Below are 16,085 nucleotides of genomic sequence, written 5' to 3'. Positions count from 1 at the left end.
AAATAAACAACACAGTTAAAATAAAAGTGCCGTGGACACTTAGTGTCTGCATTACACTGTAAGACAGTGTAATACAGGGACTCAAGTTTACTAGTAAAACACCATATTTCGGTCATTTTCTTAAGGATGTAGAATTGTACATACAATCAGTATCAGACACCACCAACAAAAAGGCTCTCAAAACAATATATATGTGTGTGTGTGTGTGTGTGTGTGTGTGTGTGTGTGTGTGTGTGTGTGTGTGTGTGTGTGTGTGTGTGTGTGTGTGTGAATTTTTGCGTGTATTCATTTTTACCCCTGGTTTTGTGTGTTCATGTTCTGTTCTTCTGTATACTTTATCTGTCTGTGTGTTGTATACTCATTGATTGTCCAATAAAGTTCATTAAAAAAAATACAGAGACTACTCACGACCGCGGATGCAAGCTGCCGTTAAAACGACAGAAGAAGAAGAAGAAGAAGTACGCACGACCGCAAATTCTGTATTGCGACATGCCAGAAAACGGGTTGAATGAGATGCAATACTTGTTTGGCTCTTGTTAAAAGAGAAACTGTGACATCAGGCTTCTTACCAGTAAGTGCAAAGCAGTCACTCTCTTTTCATGTAACTACTTTCGCTTTTGACGCAATTTCTACAGAAAGTCGGCTTAATTAAGAGGGGGGAAATCCACAAACTAACTGGGGTTCCCTGTGGAAAAACTACACCACACTAAACGCATTCTATTGCAGCGGACTTGTCCACAGATCCTGCCCCAAAAAAGCGATGCTGGTGACCGTTTTCTGCGCGCCGAGGGATCGCCAAGAAACCACCTTCGCCCTCGATGTGTCCCCGGAGCTGGAACTGAGAGACTTCGTAGCACTTTGTGAGCTGGAATCAGGAATCCCAGCAGGGGAAATCCAGGCAAGACCCATGCTACATGTAGCAACGGAGCTAACGTAGCTAGCAGCTAAGCTAGCTAGCTGGGTTGCTAGGATGAATCGGACTTTTGCTGTTTTGATGGACGAAGTGTTACGAAACCTGCGTTGTTATCCACAACAGACACGTTTCCAGAATTATGTATCCCACGTCTAAAGTGTGTGTAGCCTTAACCTAAGAAAAAGTGAGCACACTGGCAAACTAAGGAAGCTAATAGTTGTCCGGGTAATTAATGGTTGGAGAAGTTTAATTCAGGGTTAGTTAGTGAGTTTTGTACGCCTGGTAGCTCGAGATATAAGGCTAACGTTATCTGGGCTGAAGGAAGAACCCCAAACAAGTGATAACCTACCAAATGTTTTACTGCGTGACGAGCTTTGGGTTTCAGCACGCTATAAAGGGGATAATAAAGTTAGTGCAGCAGTGGTATACAGTAATAAAGCGAAAAGTAAAACTACTCGCCAGAGCCTTTAATTCTGGCAGATTTAGAAAGTTTTAAACACATTTAATACACGCACCCGTAGTTTATGTTAGATTGGAAGAAAAATAAACAGACTCTAAACTTGACTGTAGATCAAACAATTAAATGCAAAGTGAAAAATAATATAACATTTAAGAAATAATATTTATAGTAATGAAAATAAGTGTTTGTTTTAGCCCTGAATCAGTTTCTTCTGCTGGCTTCAAAATATAGCATTTCGTTTACACACTTTGGTCTGCACAGTGTTTGTGGGTAAACTGGAAACAGAAAGTGAGGATGAGGAGTAGAGGGTCATTCCGTGTTAGCTCATCGGATACAAAGAGAAAATAAGAGAAACATGTTGTGGTGTCTGGGGAATATCACACTGAAGTTGGGTGAAAATGTGTTTTTCACATTTAAGCTTTAGTGGTTGGTATTGAAAATTTAATCAACCCCTGTCTTGGTCTGGTTTCCATTCTAAAAGAGATTAGATTTCAGTGGAATTTCCAGGCTAAATAAAAGTGGAAGTAGTAATACTAATAGTATCTGTGACTATTTATCTGATTTGGAGGGTTTGTGATTTCTATATGAGGAGTTGGAAATAAAATATCAGTACCTGCAAAATTGTGGTTTTGACATTCTCCAAAATATTTTAGGGACTTCAAACATACATCATTTGTTTTGAGCTATACTCATAGAGCCATACTACCATGATAGAAGAAAATTCCTAACTTCATCCATTGAAACTTTTTTCCCCATTTTGTCAAAAACATTGTACTAGAAATTTTTTGTAATTCCTGTTAAGAAGTGTGCATTTCCCCTGAAAGTTTGTCATGCAAACCTATGATGGTCACGTGGGAAATATGGCTTTAATTTGATGAATTGAGATTCAGTTAACAGTACTAAGATAACTCATTGTCAGTCAAGTAGAAAGAAGTACTATACTAGAACTATATAAATGATAAAAGATAAGCAGCAAAAAGAAAAGAAAAAATCAGACCTTCTTAAAATCACACAGAAAAGTGTGTGTGTGTGTGTGAGTGTGAGTGTATGTTTGTCTGCAAACTCCTCCTAGACCATCATAAGTTGAGTAACCAATGCTTGAACACAAGTACATCTTAGACCATCTTAGGTTTCTTATCTATGACATTTTTTTTTAAATCATAAAGTTGCCTAGCAACGGGCTAAAATAAACTAAAAGTTAATCATTTATGCACCTTTTAAAAGTGTTGTTATCAATTTTATTTCACAACAACAACATTCATTTATATCTACAAAATTTGAATTACGCATGCTTTATGGTGCCGTCATGTGGCAACCAGCTAGCAACGTGCTAAAATTACCAGTTTTTATATTATATTTTCATAACACTAGAGTCGAATTTAGATCCACAAAAATGTAATTATACGCACCAAGAAACCACGTAACAGTGGGATCAAATGATCCATATTGACACTATAAACAACATCTGCCACCGCTATTTAATTAATTGAGTATATCAATTTATCAACAGAACGGACAGGCCAAACAATACTGTAGCATGGGCATGCACTAGGAAAAAAAACAAACAAACAAAAAGAAAAGAAAAATAAACTATTGAAACAGATAAGAATCAATAGAAATCTTTACACATTATTCAAGTATGACCAGTGTCCACCCATTTCTGCGTCAAATAAAATGTGAGCAAAAACTTGTGAATCTTATGCATGTTGATTTCTTCTTATTTAGTGTTTTTTATTTTTGTACAGATCACATATGTTGAACAGCCCCTAAAAGACCTCACTCGTGCCTTGGGGACATACGGTGTAAAGGATGGAGACGTGGTGGTTCTCCGGCAAGCTGACAGAAGGCCACCAGCGGCTCAGCCCGCCTTCCCAGGTAATACACATGAAAACTAATAAACATGTTGTTTATGTATGTATTTTAATCAGGGAAATGTTTAATCTGAATCTTATTGTTGTTGGATGAGTTACGAGAGACATGACATAATAATAATGTCGTTATGCAGTACGCTAATCTTCTACCCTTTCTGTTATTTAGGTCTGCCCCGTATTGACTTTCGTTCCATCACAGTCCCAGGCACCTCTTCTTCAGCCAATCAACGTGGTGCCGTACGACCACAGCAACAGGCTCCACCGCAGCGTGCCGCACAGCCTTCCACGCCAATGGCCTTTCGTGGGTCCTCTCCTCAGGGGCTGGACGACCCCGCCTTACTTCAGCAGATGCTTTTATCGAATCCACACGAGCTATCGCTCCTCAAGGAGAGAAACCCGCCGCTCGCTGAGGCCCTGCTGAGCGGAGACTTAGGTGAACTAAAACAGAGTAATGGGTGTGCTTGTCGTCTTTTAATTTACAATGAGTCGGCCATGTTAGCATAATTGTGTTTCCTTAGAGCGTTTCACCAAAGTGCTGCAGGAGCAACAGCAGGATCGAGCCAAGAGGGAGCAGGAGAGAATCAGACTTTTGACCGCTGATCCTTTTGATTTGGAAGCCCAAGCAAAGATTGAAGAGGACATCAGGTAGGAAAAGACGTTAATCACTTAGAGACATTCACAACACATAATAATCCTCATCCTATGAGGCACAGCTTCACTTTCATCTGCCACTTGCGTGTTTTGGTTTATTATTTATGAATTGTTTGTGATTTTTCTTTTACACTTACTGTTGAATTGATTTTAGGCAACACAATGTGGAAGAAAACATGACCATAGCAATGGAGGAGGCCCCAGAAAGCTTTGGACAGGTGGTTATGCTGTACATTAACTGCAAAGTCAATGGCCACCCTGTGAAAGCTTTTGTTGACTCAGGTAATGAACATTAAATCCTGATACGAACAGTAGTGGGGCTGCACAATAAAATTACATTAAAAAAAAAATTAAAAGATTTTTGTTTTTATTTTTCTCCAATGTGAAAAAAAATGCCAAATGATTTACATTTGCTCTCTTTGAAAGGAATAAATCACATTATTTTGTGGGGTGGTTTTTCAGGCATCAGTTAGAAAATATAAATTCTTTAACAAGCTTAATGATATCCTATTGGTTTTAAAGTGTCGTCAATCTTGCTCCATACTCTGAGGGTGAGGCTTTTTAATACCCCAAACACCTTGCTGTCTGTGGCATCAGAGGGAGATGTGCCACTTAAAGGCGGAGGCTCGAGGCAGGACTGTATGAAAACAAACAAAATACCAGCCTAATACTTATCAGAGTGTGTGGGATTCTGTTTGTTTCTCACAATCATTAAAGAAGTGTACCCAGTCTGGGTAGCAGTCTTGTCGGGTGGAGACAGGACTGTTATAGCAGCTTTTCAGGTCTTTATAGGTGTGGAAAATAGGATTGTACCCATGCAATATGGGCTGACAAATACAGGTGTGTAGTTGTGGTTTACATATGAGGTATCTTTAAACACATTTTGGTTTTAGTTTTCACTGATTTTTTTTTCCTTCACTTTTAGGAGCCCAGATGACCATCATGAGCCAAGCATGCGCAGAGCGCTGCAACATTATGCGACTGGTGGACAGACGCTGGGCTGGGATCGCCAAAGGAGTGGGCACCCAGAAGATCATTGGCAGAGTTCATTTGGGTTTGTGTCAAGAGTGTTTCTACTATGAACAATTTTACTTTTTATGCAGAACAGTCACAAATGTTTGCCTAACTATCTTGCTATGCCTTCTAGTAAATCCAAATTTAAGTCTCTGCATCACATTTTCAGTGTATTCTTTTTTTTTTTCTTTTTTTTTCCTTTTTTTGTTCCTCATAATCCAGCTCAGGTCCAGATAGAGGGAGACTTCCTTCCTTGTTCTTTCTCCATTTTGGAAGACCAGCCTATGGATATGCTGCTTGGCCTGGATATGTTGAAGAGACACCAGGTGTGAGCTCCTTTTATCTGAGCAGTGGTGTTTTCATGAGAAACGGGGCGCATGGGAGTTTTTGCTCTCATGCCCCGGTTTTTATTTAGTTATCTTCTTATTTTTGTCAGAAAAGAAATATCGCTGACAAAAATGATCAGTCAACAACATTAACACTGGAAACTTTAGAAAAGCTTAGGATTATACATTTCTGTTTTTCTTGCAGTGTTCGATCGACTTGAAGAAGAGCGTCCTCCTCATCGGCACTACAGGCACAGAAACTCGCTTTCTGTCTGAGGCGGAGCTGCCAGAGTGTGCCCGACTAGCCTACGGCACAGAGGGGCGTGAAGATGCCCGCCCAGAGGAGCTGGCTGACAGAGAACTGGCAGAGGCGCTTCAGAGGTCCATACAGGAAAGCGGTAAGAAGCCGTTTATGTGTGCACTTCAGGTTGTTTCTCATTGAGCTTTTTTCCAGCTCAGTTGGAACTACATTTGCATGTGCCACTTAAAGCTTCTTACTCTCAACTCCATTTATGCAGTCACATGATCACTTCATGTCATCACCTCAGCAAGTTAAATGTACCTTAGTATAAGACAACAGTCAGGCAAATGAGAGCACATTTAAAACAGAAATAAGCTTTTTAGGCTTAAAACAAAACAAACTGATGAATGAAACAAAATGATTTAAACTATATATACATATATTTACCATTTATAAAGTTCACCATCCTTACTGTCCATACCAGGTGTATTGTGATCTAAAAGTACCTCTTCAGATTAGGTTTTAGCGAATCATGTCCCTGAAAGTGCTTCCTCAAAACTGTTTCATTATAGTGAGTTCATATAGGACAACTAAAATTTGTCTGATTATGATGTAGACTCGAGTGCAGATGGATCTGAAGAGTGTGAGAGCAGAACTTGAAACCTCCTACGCAGACAAATGGAAAAAAACATGTTGTGCCAACAGAAACGTGGGTGGGGATTTATATGAACCAGAATCTATGGCAGACCAGGAAATAATAGATTCATAAACAGGATTAAATGTTGCCTTATCGTCTCGTTATTGTTTAAAATCTCCGACAACATCTGTATCTAACTAAAAGTTTTAAAAAGTGTCCTCTAATTGTGAAATAAAATCTATTTTATATATATATAAGAAAAATGCTTAAAATGTCTGCAGTGTTGACAAAACTAATAATAAAAGCAATCGCTCCCATTGTATTTGTGCAGTTACTTAACTTCACTATGACAAAATGTTAGCATGGGAAACATCAGTTATGGTTAATGGCAGCTTGTCGGTCCCCTGCCGTCTCACTTTGTGGACAGTGTGAGTTTTTCAACCACTTTAATGCTTCAAACGTTTTATTTTTGCCGTCGGTCTAGCCACAGACTCGTTTTACAAGCATTCTTTTAAATTACCATAATTCTCTTACTGTTTGAGTTAGACATAAAATTCAAAGGGTTTTGGAAAGAAGAGAATATGAGCTTTAAAGATTGATTTGGTGTATCACAGTAGCACAAAGCATTCACAAGGTAGGTCTGTCTGAACACAGAGAGAAAAATCGGCTCTATCTAGATGAAGACATTACAATACGGTAACTCCTTAACTGTGTTGAGCTAGAGAGAAAATTTAAATGGTTCCTGAAAGATGAGAATTGTTTTATGATTTCACAGTAGTCCAGGCGACATGTCTGATAGTTGTGTGATAAAGGGTTAAACTGTTCATCATTAGCTATTCCAGCACCAAATAAATACTTTGGCATCACTATAGTGAAGTTTCTCCTTTAGGGTGTTGTGAGTGTTTTAAGTTAGTGGATTATTACATGACAACATTTCTTGTCCGGCAACTTTTCTAATGTATAAACAGGTTTTTTAAAGAAAATATTGAAATATAAGAGTTTAATTTATTGGAATTATGTCATTTTTTGACATCGCTCACTCCTACTTTATAAAAGTTACCAACACAGATACACTGTCAGTGGAAAGTGGTGCTTTTCCACCCATACAGGACTCTTCAGTTTCCCTTTAATACTCACATTATTATTTGTGCAAGAGCCCCATTAAGTCTTTGTTGTTGTTTCCAGTGATGCCCAGCAATGACTGGAGGTTGTTAATGGACTCGAGTCAGGAGAGACAGTTTAATCAGCCCACAGTTTTAACTGCTGAACAACCCTTTGAATTGAGCTCCCCTGACGTTTAGTGATGGGGATGTACACTGCAACCTCTTTGTCAGGACCTAGACCCGAGAATTTTTTAATTTATTTATTTATTTTTGGATGACACTTTTCACATCTGTGTGTGTGAAAAGGCCGATAGTTTGGTGCATGCCCTGTGTGTGACTGCTAACTTTCTCCGTCCCTTTGCATGATGTGTGTGGTGTGTGCCCTAACCCCTGAGCAGGACAGCACTGATGCATTTGGAGACAGCTGGAGAGGGCCCTACCAACCAGGTACTGCAAAATTCACAAGTCCATTGCCAGTGCTAAGTCCATTGCTATTTGTTTCTTTTATTTTGCTGTTATTTTGCTGCTGGGTCAGGTAATCAGTGTTGTACCTTTGTTGTTATTTACTGATGCATTTTATTGTGATTATTTATATTTGATTGAATTAGAATAGGAAATTCATTATAATTAATATTAATGAATAAAGTATGTTAGTATAGAATGCATTGAAGAATTTGGGCAAGAGAATATGTATTTGTGTTTGGATCTAAAGCTATTAAATTGACATAGTTACTGTCCCACACTGGAGTTCACAGTTTAATTCCTAGGCATATTTTCTCTTGTGATAGACACTGCAGATGGACAAGCTACCTCACCGCAGCCCCAACCATTTTCATTACCCAAAACCTTAGGCCAAACGTCGTCAGCCACCTCCCCTTCCCAAAGCCTCTCCTCTGATCAACCCCAGAACCCAACCCTGGATCACTCTCAGTCTGCCCCTGCCGCCATGCAGCAGTCCTTAGCACCAGGGCAGTGCCAGGATCAACCTGGCTTCCAGGAGCTTCCTCAGCCTTCATCCCCAGCAGAGGATGGAGCTTCTATACCTCACCATATCCACCCTGACCCTTTGCCTCTCCATAGCAACTCCGTGGTGCCCCCTCTAAGCAGTCCCTCAACAGATGTTGTGCGTTCGTGTACCCCTCCTGCAGACATGAACTACGTATCCCAGGATCCAGGGGGAGAACTACAGCCTGGAGCCATAAAGGGGGATGCTGAATCAGATGAGGTGGAGAACAGCTCCATGCTTCCCCATGCAGAGGAACTTTCCCCCATTCAGCCCATGGAGCAGGAGGTGACAGAGTGTGATACTGCTGTTACAACGGAAGTCGGTCCAGGTGCTCCCAGGGAACCTGACTCAATTGAAATGGAGTCTCCCACTGCTTCTGACAATGTGGTGTGCTCTGAGAGGGATCAGCCTGATGGAGAGCACTGCTCCAGCTCTGAAAGCATCCCCTCGTTGGCATCTGCCCTTAGGGAGCTTCATGAGCTGCTGGTATCCAACAACTGTGCTCAGTCACAAAATCGCAGCACCTCCTGCTCTCCTTCAAATCCATTCAGGCAGGACACAGACAACATGTCCCCCGAACCGTGCACCTCAATCCCCGAAAATACCCAGCTTACCCCCTCTACTGCCATTACACCCGGTGCAGAACCAAGCGATGCCAAAGCCAACTATGCTGCTGCTGTGTCTGATGGGGAACCATCTAAGTGTCTTGCGCCCCACCACTCTGGCCAGAATGAACATCTGGGCGGTGATACAGTAGAGGCTGTGATTGGACAAGGACCACTAGAGTGTCCACATAGCTATGAGGAGAGGAGGGCAGACAGATGTGGGCAAGATGAGGCGAGTAACATCAGCTTTTCTCAGTCTGAGCCAGAGGTTCCACTTGATCCCCCTGAGGATCTGGAGTTCAGGGAGCCTCCTGAGGGGCAGCATGGGAGAGGGGTCGCAGATGGACAAGCCTCTGGCACCAATACCCCAGACAACCTAGGCCTCCAAACTGAGCACACTTTCCTCAGCCCTATGTCAATGGCAGCGGGCTCACCGGAGGAAGTTTCAAGCAACTTGTCCTCATCAGTTCCTCCTCTGGCTCAGACTCCCCAGCCTTCATCTCCAGCCTCTCCTCTCCCTCCTCTACATCCCTTTATAGAACAGTTTCCAGCCGAGCACATCCAGAGAATCCAGGCAGCAGGCTTTTCTGCCAGGGAGGCTGCAGAGGCACTGGAACAAGCCCATGGGGTTGTGGAGCTAGCTCTGCTGGCACTTCTAGCCCGCAGTATCACTGTGCCCACCTAGACTCAAAACCAATCATGCGAGTCCCTGGCCTCCCAAATTAGCATCTGTCTTATTTGGAAACTTGTTACCAATCCAGATGTCTCAGTCCCCATTTTTAGCAGGGACCACGTAAAAGAAACAGGGAAATGCTGTCTCTTGGTTTGTCGTACAGACTATCCGAGAAGAAACAGGACAACTGCTGATACTTTTCTGGCTAAAAAGAAATGTGAGGTGTGTTTGCATGCAGATGTTTTGGGTCCTCACCCACTTCATTGGTTTTTAGAGATTTGGTAACATAGAATGATTTTCTTCTCATTTCATCGTTCAGCATTGATATATTATTAAATGCCCGTTATTGATTACTGAACCATTAAACATTATTGTAATTCCCCCTCTTTGACATATCATACAACTACTCTTGTCTAATTTGTTAATCGTCAATAAAACAAAACAATCTCAGAGTGGAGTAGCATTACCTGCTACTCATACCACAGTAACTTTTGTTTGGTGAGCTTGAGATTGTTCAGCACAAATGTGGATATTTTAATGATTTTTTTTCCTTTTTTGAATAAAACCTAATGCAACAACCCAATGTTGGAAGAACTTTTGCAGTTAAGGAGGGTTGATCATTTTTGATCAAGTTTACAATTTCCATTGACAAGGGAAACCCAACATGTCAATGTTATCATCACTATAAAATAACGAGTGGGTTCGCCGAAGTACGATCATAAATGGGATTGATTGATTCAGTATGTTATTTACCGAAGGTATCTTGTACTGTATGTATCCACTTTTTTCAGCGCTTTGCCATGTCTAGATTACAACTCTGTTTGTAGCTCCCATTCAGGAAGTCTTTTATTTTGTGTAAGTTCTTCGTAGTGTGTGATCATGTGTTCAAACATCCATATTTTATTTTATAATCAGTTTTTAAAAAAATAAATAAAAAAATGTCAGACGTTTCATCAGTATGTCATCTATCGGGACTTTTAATGGCTTTATTTGAGTCATGTACATTATCCACAATGTTCAGGCAGATTGAATTATTTACTTTTATCTTGTATGGAATTTTAAATTGCAAATAAAATGAAACTAGTATTTGTAAAGACGTGTGTGAGTTTTTAAGTCATTTTTTTCAAACACATGCCAAGTATAGAAAGTAAGAGTTTCCATATCTTGCTTTTAAAAAGTATTTTCCATAATCTTAAAAAAACCTTTTTTTAAATGGACATCTTAAAGGACATCTTAAAGGATATGTGGTATCAAAATAATGATGTTGCCATGAGTTGGACTAATCTAAAAGGTGAAAAAAATAGCCCACTGCTCTTGTGTATGGAAGCTTGGTGGCACCACTGGGGGAAAAAAAAAAAAAAAAAAAAAAAAGATCTTTTGACATCCATAAGTTTAACCTGCTAACTCAGACTTCTAAGAAAATAATGTGACACTTTGAGTTACATTAAAATTTTGAGATAATAACCTCAAACTTTGACTTACAGCTGTGTTGTTTTTTTGTTTTGTTTTGTTTTGTTTTTAATTGTGGCAGAAACAAGCCTCCATAGTTGTAAAACCCTGAAGGAGCATGTAAAGAAACACACCTGCTTCTAGTTTGTTTTTTGATTGCTGCTAAACGCTCAGACTGCAGGTAACTCAAACTGTGTAGTCTGATTGGCTGTGGGACACAGGAAGGATCCACCCAAATCCACTTTGGAAAGGGTATAGTAAAAGATCAGTTCCAGACTACAGCTGACACCCACAGTGAGAAAAACCATTACAAACATACACTAGTTTAGAAGTCATCTACTGAGTAATTAATGTCTCAGTCACCAACCACAGAGGGGAGAGAGATGCTCTGTCAGGGCTTTTCTCTGGAAAACAGCAGGGCAGAGCACACTGGAGGCCTTGATAGAGGCAGCGGGTCTTTAAACAAGCCTGAGAATTGCAGGTAAGGACCTCAGCCCCTGAAAGATGCCAATGGTTTTTAAAAAACTTATAAACTGCTTCATTATGACTAAATGCATCTCAATTTCAAATGCAGTAAATGCAAATGTAGTGAAGTATTGAGTCATGAGTTTCCTGTTCAAATTTTTAAAGTTTTCATCATTTTAAGTCAAATTGATGCAATGGGGGAACTGGCCCCACATATGAGATTTTCTTTAATCTAAAATGAGTACAAAACAGGTGAGCCTTTTTATCCAGAACTATAAAATCTTTTATCCTGTCACAGTTTTCCCTTAGACATATCTCCAGCTCTCAGATTGGTGGCTTTAAGGCGCACATGGGATTTGAAAAAAAATCATTTGGCAGCGCACAAATTGAAAATCTTCTTGCCACCTGGACTTCAGGAAGATAACTCAAGCTCGTCCGCACAATGTGATCCGGATAAAAGCAAAGAAGGGTAAGATGAGGTGGGGATCTCTTAACTTTGGCAAAAATATTTTATAGCTAACTGCATGTGGCCTTCTTAATAAATCCAGAGAAGAGAATGTGATTGGGGAGGAATTGCAGAGTGAACGATTCCAGTCGAAGTACATTCATATTTGTAAGTTTAACCTTCTTCTTAAGGTATCATCATCATCACATTTAAATTTTAAAGCGTAATTTTTGTAAAGCTGTTTTTGTCTTTCTCATTCTGCTCTGCAGTCCCACTGTATCAGGATTACTGTCTGCAGACAATGAAAGATGATCTCCACAGACTCAAAGACGGTCTGTTGTCTGAACTGATAACTCCCAAGTATCTGCAAAGCCTGCAGACACCGATGACTCGTGCTGAAAGCCCTCAGCGAAGCGCTCGTCATGCAACTCCTCGATCTCAGCCTATTAGGGTGACTCCAAGTACACTCTGGCAAGACCTGGATGAGGTGAAGGCATCTGGTCTACTCAGCAGCTTGACAGCCAGAGAGATTCGCCTTCAAGAGGTGTGCAAAAATGTAAAAAACAAAAAGCTGTTTCATGTATTAGAGATGATGCATGCAATTTAACTAAACTGGAAGGCACTTTATAATCACACTCATGAAGCAGAGCACAAGTGTTCATATTGCTCTTAGGATCTTTAATGAAGTTAAATATGCCTGCATCAAGTTTGTTCGATCGCAACATTTCAGTCTTTACCTGTATAGCGTATGTTTGACTGCAAATGTAGAGTCCTGTAAAAAAGTAATTAAGTAATTCCATTTGGGAAATCGTGAATTGTGTTCACCACCCTTTTTTGTGGAAACCTTAATTCAGTTTCACTAGCCACATCTTGGAGTCTATCACTGCCAGACCTGATGAATCAAGAAATTACTTAAAAACTGATTTATAGTGAAATAAGATGAAAGATGTCAAAAAGCAGCATGTCAGGCCACAAACTAAAAAAACCGACATCTGGAATGGATTACAAAGCCACTTCTAAGGGCTTTGGGACTCCAGCAAATCACAGAGTGAGCCAATATCCATATATGGTAAAAACTTGGAGCAGTGGTGAACCTACCAGAAGTGGTCAACCTTCCAAAATTACTCCGAGCGCTTCAACTCCTCTAAGAGGCCACAAAAGAACCCATAACATCTAAAGAACTGCAGGTTTCAATTGTCTCCTTAAAGGTCAGTGTTCATGATTCAGCATTAAGAAAGACTGGGCAAAAATGACATCCATGAAAGAATTCCAAGGCAAAACAAAAACACTGCGGACCCCCAAGAAAACACAAAGGCTCATCTCACATTTGCCAAAAACATTTTGATCCTGAACTGAACTGAACTTTTTAATTCAGGTATCTTCTGGAATAATTCCAAAATCTTCATGAATTCTAAAGACTTCCAGAAAATCCTGAAGGAGAATGTCCAGCCATCAGTTCATGTCCAGAAAGAAAGAAGCATCAAATAAAGGTTTGAATCGGCGTAGTCAAAGTCTGGGTTTAAATCAGATTGAGATGCTTTGCAGTGACCTTAAACAGGCCGCTCAAACTGGAAAACCAGAGTGAGCTCAATTAATCCACAGCAATGGTTAAGAACTATTACCAGGAAATTAAAATAAGGGGAACTGCAAAAAGAAGTCCTTTTATAGGTATATTTTGGATTTTTAGGTAATTCCTTTCAGTTCATTTGAGTGCTTAAAAAATATTGTGCTGACATCAGGATTTAATTGTATGGCAACAGGAGCTGCTCTTCCAGGTTTTTATGGAATTTGTTGACATGGTTGGTATTTTGAAACACTATTACCTTCGTTGGAGATAAAGCAGTCTAAATTTTGTTTGATTGCCAATAACCCCCCACCTCCTCCTTTTCTTCCTCTAAAGACCATGTTCGAGCTCATCGGCTCAGAAGCATCTTACCTAAGGAGCCTCGGCGTGGCCGTAAATCACTTTTATAAGTCGCAGGAACTCAAGCAGACTCTGTCTCAAACAGAACATCACATTTTGTTTTCCAAAATTCAACACGTGATGGTGGCCAGTGAAAAGTGAGAGCTCCACACGTAGCACCTTGTTGTATATATGGGCAGGTTGTCCTGATGTTTTAACTTAGTTGGGCTCCTGGTGTCTTTTTAGGTTTCTTACGGATTTGGAAAGCCGACTGGGAGAGAACGTGTTGATCCCTCAGGTTGGCGACGTCGTCCTCCAGCACTGCAAACATTTCCAGACTCTCTATGTGCCGTATGTGACGAATATGATGTACCAAGAAGCCCTTATCAACGAAAAGCTGTAAGTGTACTCTGTATTTCAGAATACAAATACATTCTCAACACCTTGCGATGCAAACTCTGTTAAATGTTCCCTTTTCAAGGCAGCACAACAGAGTTTTTCTGTATACCCTGAAGAAACTCGAGAGTGACCCGGTGTGTCAAAGAAAGACCCTCAAGTCCTTCCTCGTCCTTCCCTTCCAGAGAATTACTCGCATCAAGCTTCTGCTGGAGGTAAACGTCTGATGAGATTTGAACTGTTAAACAGATTTTTGCTCCATTAGCTAAGGTTTCTGTTTTCTTTCATTTCAGAGCATCCTGAAACTGTCTGAGCCGGACTCTGACTCAGTTTCAAACCTTAAAAAAGCAATAGACGCCATTCATGAGGTAATGCTTTTCAGATCTGTACACTCATGCCAAGACAGGCGAGAGAAAAAGATTCACTTTCCATTTTCTGCTACTTTATACTTGATCTTGTTTAAAAAATAAATAAAAATGTTATGCTTGCCAATCTGAATGCAATTTTTACTTGCAACAGAATTTCTGCACTTCAGTATTGACAGCTTTTTTTTTATTTAAGTGAAAAATCTGCCTAATTCTTCTGCAACTGCACTACTCTGACCCCAGATAGTGACAGAGTGTGACAAGGGGGTCCGAAAAATGAAACAGATTGAGGAGCTGGTCTGCCTCGAAATGCTGCTGGATTTCGGAAAAGTTAAGGTGATGACACAAATGTTTTTAATAGACTACAAAGTGGTCTTCTTTAACCTGCAGCAGTAACAGAGTGCGTCTTCTTCATCCATCCAGTCAGTTCCCATGGTCACAAGCAAGCGTTTCCTGGTGCACCACGGAGCCCTGAAACAGCTGACCAAGGAGAGCGCTTATAACTTAAGAATGTCATTCGTTGGCGTCTACCTCCACCTCTTCAATGACCTTTTGATCGTCTCTATGAAAAAGTATTTGACTAGCAATCCTAGCAATCAAACTTTTTAGTCTCTGTACAGTCCAAGCTGCTGCAAGTCAACAAAAAATAGGATCTTTATGATCCACATTGTAAATGTGCTTCTAATCTTACTTTTTCCCCCCCTCATCCCTTTCAGAGATGAGCGCTTTAAAGTAATGGACCATGCTCAATTCCCAGAACACGTGAGCGTTCAGCCTGTGAAGACTGAAGTCCTGGGTCTGCCCTCATACTCCTTCCTGCTACATCTCTCTAAAACTCAAACAGGACATCCGACTGCAATGATAATTGCTACAGACACAAGGCAAGAGTTAATAAAATCTGTAAGTCCTTACATCCACTGTTGGAGTCCCCCTCACCATCTGATGGCTTTCTTTTAAATTACAGGTCGGAGAAAGAGGCATGGATGAAGGCGCTGTCATCGAGACACTGACCTTTTAACAGCTTTAAACTTTAAAGACGAAACTTGGCTCCATGTAACTAACAACTGAAACAATGTTAACTTGTTCACTTTTTAAGATTCATCAGTGGTTCAGTCTACGCTTTGCACTGTTCTTGGTGAAGATGCACTCGGTGCGCTTTGTTCAAACGTCCACTAACCTCACGATGAGCTAGATCATCGCTACAGACGTTTTTTGTTGTTTCTGACTGACTTTAAAATACCAATTAATTTTTAAGTAGTGTACAGTTTACTTTAATTGATAATAAAATGATTTCTAATTCACTTTCCGGAGTACAAGTGTATAACATGACAATCGGACAAAATATTTAATATGCTCACCATGCCATAGTGGCATTTTACAGGGAGTGCAGAATTATTAGGCAAGTTGTATTTTTGAGGAATAATGTTATTATTGAACAACAACCATGTTCTCAATGAACCCAAAAAACTCATTAATATCAAAGCTGAATGTTTTTGGAAGTAGTTTTTAGTTTTAGCTATTTTAGGGGGATATCTGTGTGTGCAGGTGACTATTACTGTGCA

The 16,085-nt window shown here is 40.2% G+C and overlaps 2 protein-coding genes across 3 annotated transcripts; both read left to right on the top strand.

The window, feature by feature from the left end:
• The first annotated feature begins 290 nt into the window (after positions 1-290).
• ddi2 (DNA-damage inducible protein 2) lies at positions 291-10,597 on the top strand. Of its 2 annotated transcripts, none has more exons than XM_080892782.1 (10): positions 291-571; positions 727-898; positions 3,119-3,248; positions 3,411-3,677; positions 3,763-3,889; positions 4,050-4,177; positions 4,821-4,949; positions 5,132-5,235; positions 5,441-5,633; positions 8,005-10,597. In XM_080892782.1, exons 2-10 carry the CDS (start codon positions 761-763, stop codon positions 9,510-9,512), a joined length of 2,724 nt encoding a protein of 907 aa, XP_080748908.1. In that variant the 5' UTR covers positions 291-571; positions 727-760; the 3' UTR covers positions 9,513-10,597. The 2 variants fall into 2 exon arrangements, with proteins under 2 accessions (XP_080748908.1, XP_080748909.1); XM_080892783.1 differs by adding an exon at positions 7,615-7,663 and having other exon boundaries at positions 331-898; positions 8,005-8,104.
• A 398-nt stretch (positions 10,598-10,995) lies between these two features.
• LOC308403435 (rho guanine nucleotide exchange factor 19) lies at positions 10,996-15,777 on the top strand. Its single transcript, XM_080892842.1, has 12 exons — positions 10,996-11,430; positions 11,713-11,883; positions 11,963-12,027; positions 12,129-12,403; positions 13,760-13,920; positions 14,009-14,161; positions 14,244-14,373; positions 14,452-14,526; positions 14,767-14,859; positions 14,947-15,095; positions 15,240-15,404; positions 15,488-15,777. Exons 1-12 carry the CDS (start codon positions 11,300-11,302, stop codon positions 15,531-15,533), a joined length of 1,614 nt encoding a protein of 537 aa, XP_080748968.1. The 5' UTR covers positions 10,996-11,299; the 3' UTR covers positions 15,534-15,777.
• The last annotated feature ends 308 nt before the right edge of the window (positions 15,778-16,085 follow it).

The sequence above is a fragment of the Rhamphochromis sp. 'chilingali' genome (assembly GCF_963969265.1).
Source record: "Rhamphochromis sp. 'chilingali' genome assembly, chromosome: 9".
Taxonomy (NCBI): domain Eukaryota; kingdom Metazoa; phylum Chordata; class Actinopteri; order Cichliformes; family Cichlidae; genus Rhamphochromis; species Rhamphochromis sp. 'chilingali'.
The sequence above is the reverse complement of the archived record's forward strand: the minus strand, read 5'-3'. Positions and strand labels throughout refer to the sequence as shown.

What these genes read in the sequence shown, in the direction of transcription:
- LOC308403435 (XM_080892842.1), top strand. Translation starts at nt 11,300, where the DNA reads ATGTCTCAGTCACCAACCACAGAGGGGAGAGAGATGCTCTGTCAGGGC. An exon ending in AACAAGCCTGAGAATTGCAG is followed by an intron (nt 11,431 to 11,712) that starts GTAAGGACCTCA and finishes ATCCTGTCACAG; the next exon opens with TTTTCCCTTAGACATATCTC. An exon ending in TTGATCGTCTCTATGAAAAA is followed by an intron (nt 15,096 to 15,239) that starts GTATTTGACTAG and finishes CATCCCTTTCAG; the next exon opens with AGATGAGCGCTTTAAAGTAA.
- ddi2 (XM_080892782.1), top strand. Translation starts at nt 761, where the DNA reads ATGCTGGTGACCGTTTTCTGCGCGCCGAGGGATCGCCAAGAAACCACC. An exon ending in GAAAGCTTTTGTTGACTCAG is followed by an intron (nt 4,178 to 4,820) that starts GTAATGAACATT and finishes CTTCACTTTTAG; the next exon opens with GAGCCCAGATGACCATCATG. An exon ending in GAGGTCCATACAGGAAAGCG is followed by an intron (nt 5,634 to 8,004) that starts GTAAGAAGCCGT and finishes CTCTTGTGATAG; the next exon opens with ACACTGCAGATGGACAAGCT.